The 22334-nt window shown below is 30.8% G+C and overlaps 2 protein-coding genes across 2 annotated transcripts in view; both read right to left on the bottom strand.

Moving 5' to 3' along the window:
- LOC142333229 (dynein axonemal heavy chain 10-like) overlaps positions 1 to 19323 on the bottom strand; it is a 44728-nt gene extending 25405 nt beyond the window's left edge. The window contains exons 1-5 of the mRNA XM_075380215.1: positions 19138 to 19323; positions 13990 to 14176; positions 9783 to 9975; positions 2818 to 2970; positions 272 to 459 (exon numbers count right to left, since the gene is read on the bottom strand). Of these exons, the coding sequence (XP_075236330.1) occupies positions 272 to 459; positions 2818 to 2970; positions 9783 to 9975; positions 13990 to 14057 (602 nt within the window). The 5' untranslated portion in view covers positions 14058 to 14176; positions 19138 to 19323. The remainder of the gene's footprint in view (positions 1 to 271; positions 460 to 2817; positions 2971 to 9782; positions 9976 to 13989; positions 14177 to 19137) is intronic.
- On the bottom strand, positions 19132 to 22334 carry LOC142332791 (dynein axonemal heavy chain 10-like). The gene is made up of 2 exons (XM_075379407.1): positions 22179 to 22334; positions 19132 to 19326 (listed from the first exon to the last, which is right to left on the bottom strand). The coding sequence occupies exons 1-2, from the start codon at positions 22332 to 22334 to the stop codon at positions 19132 to 19134; spliced, it is 351 nt and encodes a 116-aa protein (XP_075235522.1).

The following is a 22334-nucleotide window of genomic DNA, read 5'->3' as shown; positions in this document are numbered from 1 at the left end:
ATTTTTTAACAATTGAAATGGACATTACTTTTATATTTTAAATTAATTTTTTGTAAATGTTCTTTTGTTCTCCAGTTTACTTCAATAATGTGTAGCATAGATCCTTTTTTCTTACCACATTATAGAAAATCTATTTATTTATTAACTGCACAAGACAATGTTACAACTGAACATAAAAACTGATTTAATGCCTACCCATTATCATTATGTTGATGATAAATTAGATGTTGACATTATAAGAGCAATATTAATTTAAGAAACAAAAAATTACCGTTTATTTTCAGAGCTAAGTCCAGTTATTAATTTATCAGCAGCAATAAGACGTCTTTGCATAATTTCTGTTTCCTCTTGTAAAATCTGATGTTCTCTCATTGCTTCTACATAACTGTCATTCAGACCTTTTAATGTATTTTCAATTCTCTGCAGTTCTTTATTAATATTGTCTAAATATTTTTTTGCCTAAAACAAATAATTTTAATTTATCAGTTCCACACACTATTTTTAGACATTAATAGTAAAGGACATGATAAAATATCCTGACATATAAAATGAAGGCAAGAAAAGTCCTGTACAAGCTGAGCAATACTTGATGGTTTTAATTTATAATTGAAAACAGTATAAAATTTTTGGTGCTTTTTAAAAAAAAATGTTTTTGAGATAGAGTCTCGTTTAAGTTTTATTTATTTTAAAACTTTATTGCAAATAATATTTAAGACAAGTAAGATTTTTATTATCTTTATTTTTTTTTTTAAATAAAAACTAAAGAAGTCAAACTTACAAAAAAAAAAAATGTATTCAAACTGAATCAGAACTGAAATACAAAACAAAATAAATGAAAATGATACATTATGAAACAGCTGTAATTTAAATAGATTACATTAACTATAAATTCAATGGCCTTTAACTTTGATTAGTTATTCCTCAAACTTGTGAAACACAAAGGATAAAAAAAATTTATCAGGTAAGGCAGGATGTGTGACTATAATTTTATAAGCATGAGTGGATATCTAGTGTGTGACAATGAGAAACAGACTGAAGTATGTCGGGAATGAAAGATAAATTAAGAATTCACCTTAGGAGCAGAGGCTTGGTGATGGTAACTTCCTTTCCAACACAACTCTCCTTCCTGCTATCTAAGAAAGATAGAAGTTACCATTTTGTAATACATAATTTTAGGGGAAATTACTACATTACATTACTCTGCCTAATTGCAAAGAAACTTATTAGAAAATTTGTTGAAAATCAAAAAATGCTATCACTGTCACAAATAAACAGATCATCCAGTGAATCAGCCACCAATCAACCAGTGAATGGTTGGTCTGGATTTATGGTATATAAATGAACAGCTGTGTGAATATATATTTGTTCTTTTAACCTTAGAATTGGGACAGTTTAACTTTTCAAAGTAAACTTTACATTTTTCTAATAAGGAAATTTAATATATAATCAAAAAATACTTTCTCAAAAAATATTAATTTGATGAAATCTTTTAGGCATTTTTTCATACAGCAGACTTCATTGGCTACCATATTTGTTGTTTTTGAGTTCTAGTACTAAATATATTGAAAGTAATGGTTGTTGATCTGTGAAATTCATACCACTGAGAGAATACTTTCATGATACATTTTTTTCTATTTACAGACATTGAACAATGGATCAGTCATCAGATTTGTGATGATTGGCTTGTAGATAAATTGGTAAACCATTTGTTAAAAAACAATAGGAGTTGTTCATTTTTTATTATATGTGTTGGTCATAATTAAAATTTATGGGGTTGAGTCTCCATGGAGGATATGAACAGGAATAAGTTGGGGAAAATAGAAGGTGTATCAAATCTTAAAAAAGGTGCAGTAAATGCTGGGTATGAACACCCACTGGAGCTGCAAGTATGCTTGCAAGTTGCAAGTATGCTTGCAACAGTGCTTAATTTAAAAGCACCTGCAGTAAGTCAAAGAAAAGCATGATGAACAGCATCCAGCATCTTAAGCATAGTATCACACACTGAAGAGTAGGCAATGCAACCATAATCCAAATAGGACTGAACTAAAGAATAATAAAGCTGCAACATACATGATTGATTGGCTCCCAACTGGTGTTGCTGCTAAGAACTCGTAGCACATCTAGAATTTTTAAGGTAGAACACCTCGCTTTTAACTGTTTTATATATATGACCCACGTAAGACAGCTATCAAAAAGCAAACCTAAAAACTTAGTGTCAGGAAAGATAGCAAATGGCTCTCCATTGACAAAGACTTGTGGAATAAAAGGTTCTTGAAGGCGAGAGAAGACTGAACATTTTGTTTTCTCAGGTGAGAATGTGAAGCCAATGATCTTGGACCAAGCTTCAATGCAAAGTTGTAGTATTCTGTAGTACTCTCAGCTGTGGCTGTTGAATGGAAGGTGGTCAACATGTTCTGCAGCCATATCCTTGACAGTAGATACATCACTGAGTTGTGGATGAAAGGTTGTACTCAAACCGAAAGGTTCTCCAGTGGTATGGGAAGGTGCAGGTTCTTCCATTTTGCCCAGGCATTCCATTATTCGCTTTACCTCTACAACAATTAGTTTTAGTACAATCCTAATATAAATACATGTTGTGTACAAGGTCTGTTAAAAAATTAACCTAACCATTATGTTATAAAAATATTGAAATATGCTTTAATATACGTAAACAACCAATGCTTTGTTTACAAATAATTTTTTCTTTGTTTCTCATAAATTAATTAGCACAGAATTTTTTCTTTTTTCACTGCACTCATTCAATTGTTATTATAAGTAATAATATAAATTGCAATTTACATAAAACTTAATACTTACAGTATTGTATTCTTTTTCGAGAGCAGCTACTCTTTCTTGTTTTGGTTTAACTTCTTTATAAACAACACAATAACCAAGTACAGCTTCAACAAATTTTAGTAAGCCAAAACCTGCTTTACTTATAGTTTGCATCTCTTCAAGTTTTTTTGATGTCTGCAATATAATGTTTCATGAACAATAAGGGAAAACAAAAACATGAATATTATTACATCGGCTTATATATATTAGTTAGCATAAATGTAAAATGTCCTTCTCATGAGAATGAGTGTAACTATAAAAATCAAGGAGGAAAATATATAAATATATACTAGCATCCCAATTGTGACTTTGCCAGCCTCCCCCTATATGGTTACTTATTATGCTATATGGTTACTTGTTTCCCCTTGTGATCATTGCTCACCTTGTTTGCCCTTCCTGATTAGCCGAAGGGCTCAGCCCCTTGGACCCCGTTGTGTTCATTTAACTCATACTTGTGAGAATAATAATGATAAATAAAAATTAAAGCCTGTTCAATTTCATAGTAGTCTTATAATTTCTTCAGAGCAACAATTTAGTCAGTACATGATTCAAAACTTTGAGTGATCTAAGAATGTGGGTTTCAAAACAGACAGCACTTCCATCTTAAATATATTCGTTATAACTGGTTACTCGTATGAAGTACAGATAAAAATATATTTTGCCCGGTTCTTAGCATTACTCGACAAACACCACTAAGAGGTGACCGTAATTCATTTATCATTCTTTTTTTAAATTTGTTAGTTACTTTTATTTTATGTTTTTTTTTTCATGTAACTAGAGGCAGGTGCAGTCAGTCAGATTGCCCATATGAGAACAGTATCTATGTTGGTTGAGCCGCTGCGCGATACATCATTGCACCCCTTAAAAAATTAAAATTAAAAAAAAATCCCTTTCGGCACACCGGAAGGCAGAGGTAGATTTCACCAGTGCTAAGTAGAGGATAAAAGAGATCTCCACTTTGAAGTTAAGAAAAACTTGTATTTACTCAATACAATGGCTGCATGTGAAAAAAGTTCCACATGTTTAGCATACAACAAGCCCCATCTTCTTACAATTCCAGTAACATTTTGGTCATCACTTGCCATAAGGAAGGGATGTCAAAAGGGTTACCGTAAGGATTGGTCATATAAAATCTTTTAGGCCCTAAAAGGTCATAAAACGTTTTAGGCCCTTATCCAAAGAACAGTAGTATAGTAACAGTACAGTATCAAATTTAAACAAATTTGATATTTTAGGTATTAAGAAAGTTATAGCAATACTTTGTTTTGGTCATTCCTTGCCGTGAAGGTTGGTCATATAAAAAATTGTTTCAGACAAAAGTTTTAGGTAATGTTTAGAAGACTATACGACCACTTTAAACCAATTTGATACTGTGCCTATTAAGGGAGGTATGAATTTTTGTGTCTTCAAAACCCCATTTTTTCCACCCCTTTGGGCCAATGGATCCAAAGAATAGTAGGAACTTTAAACTAATTTGATATTTTACTTAATAGAAATCTTATAGCGATATTTTGGTTTTTCGAAAAAGCCTTCCCATTTCCACAGCCATGGTGTGATTTTACCCATTAACGAACGCGACCAAGAATTTGGGTCATTATATTTTATGTATCAATTTGAAAGAGACTGGCGTAAAATTACGGCAGTAATTGTGTTCACAAAGTTAAATATATATATATATATATATATAAATGTAAATATAAACTTTTGAACTGACAGTGGTTTTGGGGTCAGGGGGATGTGAAACGTAAAGATATGTCAAACTTTTTCAGAAGTTGAATCATGGTACCCATTACAATAGGTAGCTTTCTTATGAAGTCTACCTAATACCTGAAAATGGTTTTTAGATACCGTGTTTATTCAAGTACCCCCTGCACTTTTTTTCTTAGAATTGGAGAGAAAAAATAAGGATGCAAGGCTTACTTGAAACATAGCCTTTAGCCAGGATAATTTATGTAAAGTAAACGTTTTCTTAGAAGTACCTAAATTCAATCACATATAGTTACATTAGCCATTTGTTTATCAATACTGGATGCAGCTTATACAGAATACATCCTTAATTATTAACATCCTCTTCATATTATCGAAAGGAACGAAGTTACGGTATTTTTATTCCATTCATATTCCATTATCATATCACCATATTCATTCTGTATAGGCTGCATTCGGTTCTAATGACACTACAATTACAGTATCAGTTACTGATCGTCGTCTTGTCTATTTGCCATAGTCATTATACTTTTTGTATATATGGACGATTATGTGCATTTTATCTGTTTAGTTTATCTTGTAAAGTTTTATACAGTGATTTATTTTAATTACGGCATTAAAATGAGTACAAAAGGACAGCGTCTACAATCTTTTAAAGTAAATGAAAAACTATGCTTAAAGAAGAGGCTGAAAAATTTGGAAATCGGGCGGCAGGAAGTAAATTTGACGTAGATGAGCTGCATTTGAGACTGGCGTAAGAAGAAACAACTTCTGGTGAAAGGCACTGGTAATAAACGGGCTTTTCGTGGCTTAAAACCAAAATACACAGATATAGAAAAAACATTGTATGACTTTGTTATAGAAAAAAGGAAATGCGGTTATGCTGTCAAACAAAAATGTGTCAATCGTATGCTCGTGAAATTGCTAAATCATTGAATAAAGTTGATTTTAAAGCAAGCCGTGGATGAATAACACGATTTTTTGCACGAAATGATTTGTCAATAAGACGAAAGACGACCATTTCTCAACGACTTCCAGAAGCTTATGAACAAAAAATATTACATTTTCACAACATAATAAATCTTAGAAAAGATAAAGGCTATTTGCCTTCTCAAATAGGAAACGCTGATCAAACCTCCGTATATTTTGAAATGCCATTTGACAAAACTATAAACAAAAGAGGTGAAAAGTGTGCACTGGTGGTAATGAAAAACGAAGGTGTAGTGTTATGCTTTGCATTACTTCTGATGGATCAAAATTACCTCCGTACATTGTTTTTAAAAGAAAAATTCTTCCTACCGTACAGGTAAATGGAGTTATCAGAGCACAGGAATCAGGTTGGATGAACGAAACCTTAATTTTAGATTGGATCAGGTGTGAATGGCAAAAGCGATCAGGAGATTTACTTAATAAAAAAAATACCAGTAAGCTAGTAATGGATAGTTATCGGGGGCATATGAATGATAAAGTGAAAGACATTTTAAAAAAGGGTATGACAAACCAAGTAATAATTCCAGGTGGATTGACATCTCTATTGCAACCACTAGATGTCTGCATTAATAAACCGTTCAAATCTGCATTAAAACAACAGTACAGTAAATGGATGGCTGATGAAAATTTCTTTCTCATGCCTACAGGAAGAATCAAACACCCAGATTTTAACCAAATTTGTGTTTAGATAAAATATGCTCGGGAAGGTATTTCCACAGAATTAGTAAGGAAAGGTTTTTAAAAATGCGGGATAAGTAATGAACTTGATGGTGATGAAGACGATCACTTTGGCAGAGCGACGAGGAGACTACCAGTAACTCTTCTACAGACATTGCCAGTGACAGTGATTAATTAAAAATAAAATCCCATATTAAAAAGTGTATTGAAATGAACCTTTTTAACATGATACTTCCTTTTCGTTTTACTGGCCTACTGATTCTGAACTTATCTAGTACTTATGGTAATTAATTATTAATGTAATAATAATATTGTAATTTTAAAAAAACGAATTAAATGCTTTACTTTCTGAATATTTTCGTATTTTTTTATCATGTCTGTTGCACTTTAATACCGGTATATACTCGATTTTTTTTTTTAATTTTCGGTCCGGAAAATCGAGTTGTGGGGCTTATTCGGGGCAGGGGGTACTCAAATAAATACAGTGTATTTATCTAATTATTTTTTGCAATCCCCAATTTAGTGAATATATTGTTTAGTATAATCAGAAATGGGGGAAATTTACAATCATTGTTTAAATTTTTTTTTACATTTATCCCTTTCAAGGTCAAATTTTGAAAAATCTAGAATTAGTTTTTAGATATTAAAATGAAGATTACCGAAAAATCAAGTTATCTTCATTTGCAACCAAGAAAATAAAAAAAAACAGGAAATTTCTTTGTTACTCCATTTTAACCCTTTACTCAGAATTTCAAAAAATCCTTTCTTAGTGTATGTATACCATATGAAGAATGTGTATACAAGTTTTCATCAATGTATCTTCAGCAGTTTTTGCTGGGTGTTGGTGAATCAGTCAGTCAGTCAGGAGAAGTTTTTTTTAAACATATACACACACTATATAGTATGTATATATGTATATGTCACAAGTGTTGGGGGTTATGATGAGATAATTACAGAATAACATAAAGTACATTATAAATTTGATCCAGAGTTTAACAAGAAAATGTTTTAATTGAAATTAAAATTAATTCATTTAAAACTACAACTTCTTGTTAATTGAGTATAATTAAAACCACTGTTAGTAAAATAATTGAAAACAGCAGTTAGAAGTACATTATGAACTTAGTATTCTCTACTGTACTGGCTCATAAAACTTATTTTCAAAAAATACAAAATTATAAAAAAAATAAAAAATCATTGTCATGTGAAACCACGTATTTTTAATGCAAACTTAACACATGAATGAAAATAAAGACCAAGAATGATACTTCAGCTGCTGTCAAACTGCTCTGACATTATTCCCCCACACTTTCTCTCATATTATTCTTTAATAAAAAACTAACATAAGACAATATTCAATCATGAATAATACTGACAATGGAAAATGAGCACACACAGTAAATAATTCTAGTGTTCATATAGTTAAAAGAGTGGCAAAGATAAAGAAAAAATAAAAGTACATAATGCATCTACTCAAAAATTATTATGGCATCAATTAAATTCTAGCCCAAAAAAAGATTTAACCGTGTAGGAGGTAACATTTGATCTCATCAGTATACAACGTATTCTTAAAGCGCAATGGTAGATTTAATTAACAGTGGATCTAAAACAAAATCTGTTTAACATGATGTAAGTTAGTTTTTAAAGATCTCTTTCACAAAATGACAGTGGAAAATATTTTTTGAAGGTGAAAGAATGTAATATATACTGATAGTCTGTGTTAGTTATTTACATGAAGTTTAACTTATGTATTATGATTCATTTATTGGTACTGCATCTTTTTATACAATTAAAGTTTATAACAACAATGTCTATAATCACAACTAACAATTGCATTGTTTTTTTCCCATGCATAACCTAGATTTTTAGACGATTAAAATAATTTTTTTATGGGTAAAAGTCAGAAAGAAGTGTAGATATTACCTGTGCAGAAACTTATGTGTGTTAGTTGTGTAATAGGTGTGTAGAAACCAGTTGAAAAAGTAAATGCTGTACCATAGTAAATTACGGCAAGCATTTATAAACTCTTGGAGAAAACTGTAAAAGGTATAAAAAAAGACAGAAAAAAGATTTCTGATTTAAGGTATAAAAAGACAAAAAATATTTCTCAAGTATCGCATACAAATGCAAAATCAACAAGGGGGTTGAAATGGGACTATAAAAAATAGTACAAAAACTAATCAAATGAAAATTAAAACCATTGACATGAAAAATAAGTAAATATAACAATTAAAATTTATAAAAATAAATAAAACAATAAAATTAAATGAAATATGCAGTTACATGTGTACTTAAACAATAAATTTAGACAGGAGAGACAAGAGAAAGACAAGATAAAGTGATCAGCTGAAAGTCTCACATTGATTATTTTCTTGACAATACAGTGTCTAATATAAAAATCGTTTTTCTTGATAGTAGGCACTCGCTTACACTGTCTTCAATTGAGATTTCATGAAGCACATAGACATTTGGAATGGATTACTCTGCCTATGAAGTTAGCTGAAATAAGCCTCCCAGACATCTGTAATGGTTGTTTGTGACCAGGGATTCCTGCCTAACTAGGAATCCAGCAAAAACTGATATTATTGCATATGAGATCAGAGGTAGAAGCTGTATGTCTGAAAATGCGGTGTGACCAGTAGAGATTTGAATGGACTTATACATCGTAGTAGTAAAAGAAGAACTTGCATTGTTAAATATTCATTTCACATTTTCAGCGGATTCTCAAAGAACTTTTGGAATCGCTACTGTGCCTGGTCATGTTTATATTGATATATATGTATGTATAAGATTAACTGATTTTGACAAAACTTGATGGAGTGATATAAACCTATTGGGAATAGAGCCCTGTTTATTTTCAAGTGAATAGTTCACAGAAACTGGAGATCGAGCCAAAAAGACAGACTTTTGTTATTTGAATCTTCTCCATTATTTGTCCACTGATTATTTGTCACTGAATTAAATCATGAACTAAATGAAAATACAGGTTAATTTAAGTGTAAATCAAATATTAAGCTTTTTAACATACACTGTATAATAAAAAATATTTTTAGAATTATAACAACAATAATACAGGCTAGAATGCAAAATAATTAGCTTAATATTTAAAATAAAAAAAGTAGTAAAAAATATTTTAGAAAAAGCTTTCGTAAAATGTACTTTCAAAAAAACTAAATGTATGTGCTGATTTTGCGTAGATATATACTTAAATGGAGCTATAGTTTTCATGAAAAGATTAGTTTAGTGATTTAATTCAGTGGTAACAGATAATGAAGATCATTTTTTCGGTCTTAAATTGAGTGTAACTCAAGAACAACTCAACAAATCTTGCTCAAATTTTCACATGCACAACTTCAGATCCACTACTACAGTATATCTCCATTTCTATGAAGTTGATCTTGTAGTATTGGAGACTTTTGAGTCAAAATTTTATACGTAGTTTCTAAGTTGAGTACTGCTTACCTTTCTTAGCTTCATTCTTTTATCACTTGTCGACTGGTTGGTTTTTAAGAAAAATACTACATTTTTAAGATTAAACTTAATTATAGATGATAAAACAATATGCAATATACCTTCATATGTGCTCTTACAGCTGCTTGTTGTTTTGCAGTAATTGCATTACAATCCATTTCTCTCAAACGATTTAAAAAGTTAGAATCAGCCATCATACCTTTAGCAGTTTTCCAAAAGATTTCTCTTATACCTCTCAGGATAGCGACACATTCACAAATTACTTGCACTGGTTCTGGTGGTGTAGCAAATGACCTGTGAATAAAAAATATTAATAAGATTATGATTCTTATATATATATATATATATATATATATATATATATATATATTTATTTTTTTTTTCTTTCTTAAATCAATACTTATAAAACCCATATTTCTCTGTACCAATACATTGTATTTTTTATAATCAAAAATCAACTTGAACAACCCAAGTAAAGAATTACAAAGTAAATGAAATCACACTTACCTTATTTTTTTTTTCCTTTCCTTTATTCCTGTAGCACTTTTGTGGGATCCTGCGTCATCAGTTGTATATAAATTATATAAAATTGCAAATCAAACAATAATTTTTTTTTTAAGAATAAAAATTAATGGTTAAATGAAAACACGAACTTCACGTTTTGTATATGTGATAGTAATTTTAATATTATAATCTATTTATTTTTATTCTAAAAAAAAATAATTAAAATTGTTGTTTGATATGTAATTTTATACAATTTATATACAACTGATGATGTGGGATACTGCCAAAGTGCTGTTGAAATAAAGAAAAGAAAAAAAGAAAAAAAGAAAAAAGTGTCATTTTTTATTATAAAATGGTTTTTGATTATAAAAAATACAATATATATATATATATATTGTTTTTTTATTAAAGTACTTTCACAGGAACAGCATCCACAGTCATGATTCAATTTAATTAAACTGCTTATTAAAAAAGATATTACAAATATTAAAATTAAAAACACTAAAATAAACCATGCACATGGTGTATATAAAAACATGTTCACATAAAAATCTAGTGGAGTCATGCTGGGCTCCTTGGTGGCCACTGTGAGTTAGGCCCTGCTCTTCCAATCCACTGGTTTTGAAACTTAATGTTTAATGCAACCCAAACACAGTTTTTGTAATGCAACAGAACACCATCTAGCTGACAGAAAATTAATCCATTTTTACTTCAACACTGTCAATTTGTGGAAAGGCATAAAGTTCAACCATATCACAGAAAATATCCCCATTAACTGTGCTTTGTACAAAAATGAACAGGCCCACAATATGGCAATTCATCAGTCTGGTAGCAAACACCAACTGGGACAGTCATGCTGATGTTCGATAATTTCATGTGATGGCTCTGATCCCCTCAAATCCTGCAATTGTGTCTATTTACTGACCCACTAATGTGGAATGTCATCTAATCCGAAAATATAACAATTTTCAAGAGTACTCATTTTCATCATGTTGTTCAGAATTAAAGCTGCAATACTCCAATCTTTTCACTTTATCATTGGGTTTGATTTCATTTAAGTTGTGTCTTATACGCATGTAGTCTAAGCCTCTTATGCACCAGTAACACAGTAGATTTAGGTAATCCTAACTCTTAACTGCGATTTGCTAATGACTTTTTCAGGCTACGCATACAGATGCTTGGATCTTTTCCAAATTCTGTTCAGATACGGATGGCCTGCCTGGTGACTTCCCCTTTAAGAAATTGCCAGTTTCCTTAAACTGATTAAACCACTGGAGAATTGTTTTATTGTAGGCATGGCACCGCCATATTCATGTCAATAATTAAACAGAACTGTGATAACTGATCTTGTTTTGATAAACCAAATCATGCACTGAGCTTTTTGATGTGGTTTTGTTATGAATGAGAGTGAGATTGCAAACTGGATACGTAGTGAAGGTCACATAGTGGTGTCAACCGTGTATATTTACGATTAAAAAACTTAATAATATAATCGAAAATAAATATGAAAATCAACTGATTCCATTACTTCATTACAATTTTTTGGAACCAAGGAGTTCTTTTATAAACACTCCATATATGTAGTGTAATAAATATATATATATATATATATATATATACATACATATATTTACAAGAGGGTTATTTTTTTTCAAGGTCCAATCGGTTGCGAAATAAAAACCCATGCAAAAATCGGATGAAGCTTTGCACATATGTGTTGCGCAGCGTCTCTAGTATGGCCTTCAATCACGCCGCGTCACTACGTTTAATTCTGAACACGCAGCTATCACGTAAACACGTCTACAACAATAGCATCTCCCGCCAAGTGCGAAGGGCGTGCGGTAATTCGATTTCTTCAGGCTGAGGTGTGTAATGCAGCTGAAATTCATCGACAAACTTTAAAGCAGGACGTGCAGATGTTCATGACGCAGGCGGTCAGGGAAGGAAGCGAGTGTCAACCGATGATCTCGTTGAGCCAGTGGATGAGGCAATTCGAGAAAATCGTCGGTTCACAATTTCTGTATTGAGCGATTCGTTTCCTGAAATTTCAAGGTCAGCTCTCTATACCATTATGAGTGAGAGACTTCAGTACCGCAAACTGTGTGCGAGATGGGTTCCCAAGATGCTGTCCGACCATCACAAAGCAATGAGAATGGACGCCTCTTTAACGCTTCTCCAGCGCTACCACAATGAAGGAGAAGATTTTTTGAACAAAATTGTCATAGGAGACGAGACATGGGTCCATTTCAAAACTGAAGAAACAAGAGAACAATCCAAACAGTGGATGCATTCTCATTCTCCCAGTAAACCAAAGAAGTTCAAGCAAGCCTTCTCCAACAGAAAGTGTATGTCTACTGTGTTCTGGGACCGGAATGGAGTTCTCTTGGTGGAATTCACGGAATGTGGCACGACCATCACTACAGCCTCATACCAGGTGACTCTTCAACGTCTATGAAGGGCAATTCAGAGAAGCGGAGAGGAATGTTGTCATCAGGCATTGTCTTTCTCTCCATGACAATGCTCGGCTGCATACTGCAGCTGTAACAAATAAGCTCCTGCAGCATCTTCGTTGGGGTTTGATTACCCACCATACCAACCTGGATTTGGCTTCATCCAATTTTCACCTCTTTGCTCACATGAAACGCTGGCTAGGAGGACAACATTTTGGCACAGACATCGAGCTGCAGACCAGTGTAGAAACCTGGCTGAAAACACAGGCGACTCCATTCTATGACGAGGGTATTGGAAAGTTGGTAACATGCTACGACAAATTTCTAAATCGGAGTGGCGTCTATGTAGAGAAATAGCGTAACTATGTAAGTACTTGTTACAAATAAAAAATTTTTTATTTTCACTGTGGTTTTAATTTCGTGACCGATCGGACCTTGAAAAAAATAACCCTCATATATATTACACAAGGTAGTTTAAAATATTCATGAATTTATTTTTATAAAAGCTTACATAAAAAAAGTTATATAGTACATTCCCCCTTCTAATTAGTTCCTTTGGCAACTATACACTTTTTTCAGCATCTTTAAATTTCTTGGAAACATTCCTACCCATTTTGAAATATTACCCCTGGCTGCATTATCAAGATGACCATCAACACAGTGTTTTTGTATCATTTCTCCTTTAGAGCTTTTTTAAGCAAGGAAACAAATAAAACTCAACTGGTTCCAAGTTGATAGGGTATGGTTGATGCTCCAGAGTTGTTCCACTGTGTTGTGCCAACAACACCTGGACAAGCATGGATTGTTATGTTGGTGCATTATTATGTAAAAGAATCTAATTCCTTTTTTTTCTATTTTTCAGGATGCTTTTTTCTTACTGGATTCCATCAACAGAATATTGATATACATTTCCCTAGTTCATGATCACCCAGTCAGGAATAAATTCATAGTGAATGTACCCTGTGAATCAAGGAAAACTTCTAACATAGCTTTTCCTTTGCTTCTATTAAACTAAATTTCTGTTCTTGCAGAGGTGATTGTGATTTCCACTCTGATGACTGGTATTTTGTCTGTGCACCATACAAAGACATTATGTTGACATTTCATTGCCATAGATATATAGGATTATATATCTACAGCATTACATGCCATGCCTGAGCGGGATTCAAACCTGCAACCACAACCGCAAATGCCAGATGAAAGGCCAAGATACTACTCAACCACTGGTCATCTCAGTCATCTTGGTTAAGAGAGGCTTGGTTAAGGGAGGCCCTACTGTAATATACATATTTATATTAAATAACTAGTCATAAATAACTATAATTTATGAAATAATTTTAACTGAATAATGTACCTGATCTCAGTTATATCAGCCTTTTCAAGTTCACCTAAAGCTGCCTTGGCAGCTAAAAGCGCTGGCATTGCTTCAGACAAAACTTCTTCAGCTTCAGCCTTTTCAGTAGATATTTCTTTACTTTTTATCTCAATTTCTTGTGCTTTTTCTGTAGCTATTTTCTTTTTTTCATGTGCTTGTTCAGTAGCTGTGAAAAAAGTTAATACAAGCAATCAGCATAAAAAAATTCTCTGGTATTCAAATGAAATTCTTATGCTTATGAGGTTTACGTTCAATATTCTGGAAATTACACAAATACATAGAACCAGCCTAATACATAATAGCTTGCAAAAGCTATTATTCTTTAAATGTAGTGGCTGTCATGTGATTATTTGACCATTCATTTGCAAAATTTAATGCTAAATTTCACAAAACTAGTTTGAAAAAATTTGCTTGTAGGCATAATACTTTATTCTTTCATTTATTATGCTGCATACAATTTTTATGGAAATTTAATTAAACTAAACTTGTTAATGGAAAAGCAAAATTTCACACTTAATTTTTAACATTTAAGTTTCATGAATTAAAGTAAAAAATTAGGATATTAATTTTAATGCACTTATACTATTAATGGCATTTAAACATTGATCAGAACTGATATTGGTAAAATTGATATAAACACAAATGATATATATGGAAGTTCTAAAAACTGTCTCTTATATTAAAGATACATCATTAGATATATAAGATAGATATCCTGTAATATTATAAGATGTAGAATATCTTGAGACACTGATACCCTGCACTATCTTGTGATAATAATAGTTAAGTATATTTTTATTTTTTATGTAAAATAACTGAATAAAAAACAAAAATAAGATGAAAGTTACATAATTTACTAAGGTGAATGGGGGGATTATAGATCTGCAAGTGAAAATCAGAAAGAAGGTGAGTAGACATAAGTATGTACAAGTGAATTACATTATCATGACATAGCTAAATGAAGGAAATCAAAGTTAAATCATGCAATGCTTGATATCCTCTACAGGAATTCAAAAATGCTTCCAGTAGTGAGAAAACTAATGGGACAAATGCATTTACTGACATAGAAAGTACTTTGAAGTTTATTAAAATTTCGGTAAATAAAAATGATTAAAGCAATTTATTTTTAACAATTCCGGTTATTTTTGGGTACCCCATCATATAAAAAAAAAACAACTTTAAAAACCAATTAAACTTTTTAAATAGTACGCTTATTTCTCTTCATTATTAAAATAATTTTTTCTAACTTTTTAAAAATCATTTCATTTTGTTACTAAATACAAAAAAATAAAAAGTATAAGTGTCTGCAGTGGGACAGCAAAATATTCAAACTAATTGTGGTATAATATTAATATGCTACATAACATCCATATGTCTGTGGGTAATTTTGATAGTCCTATTTTTATAACTCCCTGGTTTTATAATAAATTATAAAACCTTCTTCTAGGGCACTCTCAAAACTTTGTCTTGAGTAAATGTAAAGAAATTTTGCAATAAATTATGTAGAGCATATGAATACTTTTAGTCTTTACTTCTAAAGATTTCTATGGACTAGGTCCTTGTGTAAAAAGAATCTCTTCTCGTGTACAAGAATATTATCTTGTGATGCAACCTTATTTTTACCTATGAAGAATGTAACTAGACTAGATGAGTTTTTTCTCAATATAATATTTGTACAATTTTTTTTCACTTAATAAAGGTAAAAGTTTTCTGAATGCTCAAAAGGGACTATTAATTATCCATCTTGAAAACATTATTGGATGCTCATAATATATCAATTGAATATATTTTTGAATCCTATCCTCGCAATATCCCATGGATGTCTAGTAAAAATATAATTAGAGAATTTATTATGGATGTTCTAATTAGATATTTAGATGATGTCATTCTTTTTCTTTGGTTAGCAATCCACAGGTTGGTTTGCAGCAAGCAATTCTCCAGAGTTCTCAATCTAGTGCCTGAAATTTAAATTGTTTATACAACTGACAACCAAAATCTTGAATCATTTGACCATTACATTCCAGCCAAGGAATTCTACAAGCTCTACAATTCTTGCTCTCCACACAGCCTTCCACAATATTTAGTAACAAGCAGTCATGCTTAAATTGATGTCAAATCTAGTTATTTCTACTCTTCCTCATGCAATCCATCAAGCATTGTGGTTCTCCAACTTTTCTTAAAAGTACTTACTTTCTCTGAACACCATATCTTCAACATTCTTCTGTAACACCATAATTCAAATACTAGCCTTCTTCTTTTTGTCTTTTCATGTGATCAAGACTCACTTCCGTATAATAGTACGCTCCACACATAAGTTTTTAGTAACTGTTTCCTTAATTTCAGGTTAATATTATTCGATGTGAACAATTTCCCTTTCATACTGAAAACTGCTTTTGCTTGGTTTACGATACTTATTACATTCTTTCCTATTACGTGGCATTCAGTTGTAATTTTGCTACCCAAGTATGTAAAATCCCAAATACTTCCTACATGCCTTTCATTTAACATTACATGAATGATGTGACATTCATTTACTTAATGATGTCATTAAGGACTATTAAATGTCAAATCTCAAGAATGTATTGTAATATGACTATATATTATCCTGCAATTATAGTCCTGGAATATCATCAGAGCTGACATTTTCATATTTATGGAATATCCTTAAATTATGGAATGTGCTGGGATAACATCAGACCTACGATGGTTATCCTAAGAATGGTTTTATGCTATAATTAACCCTGCACCAAATGCAACTAAATTATAACACTGATGGGCATGTGGTGTACTATGTAAACCACTCAAATTCAATATATAATTTAATTGGTAAAAAGCAGAAAACTTATACAAATTTAATAATATTGTAATTATTTTTTATTTATTTTTAGATTTATCACAATTACAGCTTTTTAAATATAGTATCTATATTTTTTGCTCATCTGCAAGTGACGTATCTACCACATTTCTTCCTTCGTTGTTCCTCACTAACACCACAATGGAATCTACTGAATGATATCTCTGTAGAAAAGCTGAAATACCTTTAGGTAATTATTTCAGATATACATTTACATTAAACTCATAGCTAAATATTTCAAAAATACTCTACATGATGAAAGATAATTTTTTATATATCTAAAGTATAAACAAACCATTTGTGAATACTATTTATAATATTTATTATTACTATTAATATTTATTATACTATTAATATTATTTATATTAATATTACTATTAATATTAATTATTTATTATTACTATTATTATTAATACTATTTATTAATATTTATTTAAAAGGAAATAGATATTATGACTGCCTTGTTCATGAGGCAAAATAGGTAGCACAGATCTGATCAACTGTATTCATGCCTCCTTTAATCCTACTATAATCAGTTATAATCTGTGGCTTTCTTGTGTTTGGATCAATAAAACGATAATTCTGGAATTCTGCATTAACAAAAATAACATAACTTGTTATTTTTGTGACAAACTGATGTCTACATTATATCTTTAAAGTAGAAGTTCAGAATGAACCTCTCTGTTTTTATTGGCTTGGAACTCTTTAAGTGTTTCTTTTTTACTCTTCTTCATAGTTCCTATATCTGTCAATTTTATTTTCAAGAAGAAACTGTAAATGGGAATAATTGGTACACAAATTGTCAGTGGTATAATTTTTGTGCTGCCTTCAAGCTAATGAACAATGTATAGAGGTTTTATTTTATATTTAATAAGGGTCATCCAGTTTGTTAACCAATCATATATTTTTAAATTTTAAGTGTAAAATTAGATACTTTAAATAAACACTTATCAGAATTTTATTTTATACTTTGTAACTCTTGACTGGAGAGCTTTTTTTTTCCTGTTTAGCCTCCGGGAATTACCATTCAGGTATTACTTCAGAGGATGAATGAGGATGATATGTATGAATGTAAATGAAGTGTAGTCTTGTACGGTCTCTGGTTGACCATTGCTGAGATGCATGATAATTGAAACCCAACCACCAAAGAACACCAGTATCCACGATCTAGTATTAAAATTCATAAGTAACTGCCTTAATTAGGATTTGAACCCTAGAATTCTTGACTTCAAAATAACCTGATTTGCGATGACGAGTTAACCACTATACCAATCCGGTAGGTTAAAATTGAAATCCTACTTTCCCTATACATAACACATTTATTCACAGGGAATGGCGAATGGCTGTACGATTAACATCATTACGTTCAGTAAAAGAAACTCATACCACTGAGACTTGTACTTCAGATGTTTACATTCATCAATGTCATAAGAAAAATATTTAACATGTACTATAAAGAGAACAATTAAATTACTAATTTTTGAAGGCAAAGGTTAATTATACATACAACAAATATCCTACTCATAAGGGAAAAGTTATAATTAATAACCTATCAATAATATAATCTTTCATGGTTTGTTCATATTAATCATGACAAACACCAGTTTGAGGAGAGTCCAGTTATAATTTCTTTACTGTCTTTTGTCTTAAACAGCGTATAAGTCCTATAAAAGAAAGGATGGTTTAAGAGAAATTTTTCGGTTTGAACTAATTATTGATTTACTTAGATTATAATTAGCATTAAAAAAAAAATGAAAATTTTGTTTTTGTGTCATCTCATCAATTAAATGTATTAACATGCATGATTCAATCACAACTAGGGACTCCAGGAATATTATTTTATTATTCCAGGAATTTTGTTGAATAAGTTTTATACAGCACAAGTCTGTGAAACAATGTTCATCAAAGAATAAATAGAAAATAAATATTCTCCTATATAGAAAATAACAAGCAAAGGTACAACAAAGGCTGCTTTCTACAGCTGGCATAAGACAGCTGTCACGTTTCACAACTGTTAATAGATAAAGGCTATCTAATACAGTTTTACAAAATTAATATTAGTTATTCATTAAACTTAGCAAATAAAAAAATTTTTTCGTTTAATAGTAGGTTAATTTAAGGTGGTACATTTTTTCCTTAAATCTAATTTTTTGATGAATAATAATTTTTTAATTACAAACCATTCTAATTAATTTACCAATATTAAACATAATCACTTCTGCAATAAAAATGCTTAAAATATTATTGCTTAATTAAATAAAATAAAATCAAACCTTTGCTTCTAAAAATCCTTCAGAAAATAACATGATAAGGCAAATCATTTCCATATCCAGTACAAAACACACAACTGGGCGAAAAAGAGCTTTCACAGATTCTGGTAATTCTGTTCTTCCAGCATAACCAGGATTCATAGTAACAAATACACCAACTTTATTATCAATACTTATTTCTACTCCTTCAAACTGTTGAAAACAAAGGAAAAAATTAATGCAAAATAAAATAAAAAAAGAAATATGAGATTTATACAGAATGAATTTATTGGCACATCATACCACAGGGCAATGATCAAAATCAATTGGATTTTGATCATGATCAAAATCAATCCAAAATTTTGGATTTTAAGCTTTTTTTATTGTTTTTGTGCCTTTTTAAAATTAATAATAATATTTTGTGGTATGTGAAATAAGATCTATTATTTTTTAATATAAAGAAAATGCAGGGAAGTTCATCAATAGACTAATGAAATTTACGGTCATGTTAAGGATGAATCATTGTGTGTTCATAATGATTTATTGGTTTGGTGAATCACATTTTAACAGAAAATGATTCTCCTAGTCATCTATAAAATTATTACCATTCATTACACATAACCAGTATTTTTTGGTGAAGTGGATTTAATGCAAGCTTATTTATCCACAAAACAAAGGCAGGTGTTGCGTTATCATTTCTAGATTGATAAAAGGAAGGAAATGAATTTCTTACACCCTGATATTTGTTGTGAAATACATATTGCAGTAGTAAATTCAGAATCACAGGAGAGTCCTACTACCTGCCAATTTGATACTTTTTTAAAATGGTTATGACTGTACTGCTAGCCAAATAGAATAATTATCTGAATGTTTTCAATAAGAACTTTTTAACTGGTTAGGTTGGATTTGTCCCCTAGGCATACTCAAATTCTAATGAGACTGCAGAATTTATTTTGAAGAGCTGCAGAAAGCAATTGACACATTTCTGAAGGGGATAGCAACAGGTGATGAGGATATACAAAAGCAAGGTACAAGTTTTAAGTTTTAACTAGTGACTAAATGTAAAAGTGTTCAGGAAAATTACCAAAGATATGTGCAAGAAAATATGTTTTATTAGGAAATTTTTATTGTAATATGGATACCTATTTCTGTACACCTATTAATAAAAGAAAAATTGTCAATTTTTAGTTTAGCAATTATGAAAAACCATGGGCATTCAATTAAGAAAAAAATTGTACACAAAAACTTACTTTTGTATGCAGTAATATGTAAAGAAAACATGATGCGATGATTCAGATCTGGATTTTAAACTTTTAAAGTTTAAAATCCCAAACTAAACATCTAAATACAAAATTCAGATCGAGCCTATACTTGATGCATCTGGATAACCATTTAGAAACTGGAGATTCTAATGAGTGAACTAAATCAAATCAGGCCAGTCACAACCTCACACATCACTCTTCATCCTTCACAATCACCTTTCTGGATCACATCCAGAACTGTAAACTCTTACTGGACTCGTCTAGTTACTTGGTCGATAATTCAGCAGTCAAACATGGAAAGGTGTTTTAAGAATCCACTGGTTGGACCGAACAAGATCACAGTCTAGAAAAGACAGTACTTGGATACGGTGGACTTTTACTTAACAACATACCGAAGTGTTTGGAAACCCTCAATTTAAACACACTAAACAACAACAAACAAAAAGTACAAGCCCCAGAAGAGATTTAAATTTAAAAAACAAACTAATCTTTCCTTCACCACATTAAATATAAAATTTTTTGTTGAAGCTGGTAAAACTAAAGACTCTTAGTGACATTTTGTATCGACAAAAGGTTTCAGTTATCAACCTCCAAGAAAATTAGACACAGATTAAAAGTCCTTCAAATCAGGAGAACATCAAATTTACAAAGGACCACCTGGCAAAGGTGACTTATGAAGAATTGCCCACAATTTGTAATGGGATTTGCACTAAAGACAGACATGATTAATCAATCAAAGATCTCAACTCGACAAAGAACACTGACCCTCACCCTCAAGTATATGAGTAAAATATATCTGATCATAAATGTAGATGCCCTAACCAATAAATGAAACAATAGAAGATAAACAAACATGAAAAATGAATAACTTTTAGATCAATGTTCAATGGATATTTTTCTTTACTATAATAGAATCAATAAAAATTCATCTTAATTGCATTCAAGCGCAATTGATAATTAATTTAAAAAATTACATCTACCTATGTAAACTTTCTGTATGGTATCTATTTACTTTTAATGCATTTTGGAACTCTACTCCAACTTTAGAAAATCACTCACGATGGTCATCATTCTGTGGAAGTAATTTTTTCTTGATGTGATGACAACTTCCAGTGAGTAATTTTCAAGCAGAGTTCCAAAGTGAGTTAAAAGTAAGTAGGTGCCATATAGAAAGTTCACGTAGGTGAACATAACTGATTATAATTTAATTAAATCATTTAGCCAAAGTTTATTACATTTTTGTAAAAAATTGAATAATTATTTCATGTAAAAAGATCAAGCAATTTTTTCTTCAAACAGCTCTGCCTTATATATTCAATAATTCTTTAAATTATGCAGATTAAAAGAAAACATATTTACAAAACAAAAATGTTTTCATAAAAATTACTTTATAGCTCTAAATAAAAGTTGTGAATGAAATGTAAAATATAAAGTAAAAAGAACAATTATACTTTTTAAAGATAAATTTGGGAAATATTTTGTGTTCTATTTAAAACAAAATATTGCTGTTTATTTATGTAATAAGAATAATGCCCAATTAGGTTATTTTTCTTTTTTTTTTACATAAGGAAGAGAAATGAATTTTGAAGTATACCAAACCTGACCAGGATTTGAACCCATGGCCTTCTGGATAAAAGCCAACAGTATCAGTACCACTCCACCAAAGATGCTTCTAGGATAAATGTATAGAAAAACTGTAAGGTGTTTTACAATAATAATAAGACCCTAAACTTCATTCGCTGGATCCAACCGAGTTGGATCAACACTATTTATGATTATAAATATTTTATTTAAAATAACTACCACAAAACGTTTTGCTTTTTTAAGCAAAGCAGTTCTAATGGTTTGCAGCTGAGTGGATATAACAGATATATCAATCCTATTGAACACATCAAAACATCCCCAAGCTCCACACTGACATAAACCATTAAGAATCTTTCCAAATGCCAAGTAATCCAT

Source organism: Lycorma delicatula, chromosome 12, assembly GCF_047948215.1.
Source record: "Lycorma delicatula isolate Av1 chromosome 12, ASM4794821v1, whole genome shotgun sequence".
Classification (NCBI taxonomy): Eukaryota; Metazoa; Arthropoda; class Insecta; order Hemiptera; family Fulgoridae; genus Lycorma; species Lycorma delicatula.
The sequence above is the reverse complement of the archived record's forward strand: the minus strand, read 5'-3'. Positions and strand labels throughout refer to the sequence as shown.

What these genes read in the sequence shown, in the direction of transcription:
- LOC142332791 (XM_075379407.1), bottom strand. Translation starts at nt 22,334, where the DNA reads ATGGATTACTTGGCATTTGGAAAGATTCTTAATGGTTTATGTCAGTGT. An exon ending in AAAAAGCAAAACGTTTTGTG is followed by an intron (nt 19,327 to 22,178) that starts GTAGTTATTTTA and finishes TGTTTTCAACAG; the next exon opens with TTTGAAGGAGTAGAAATAAG.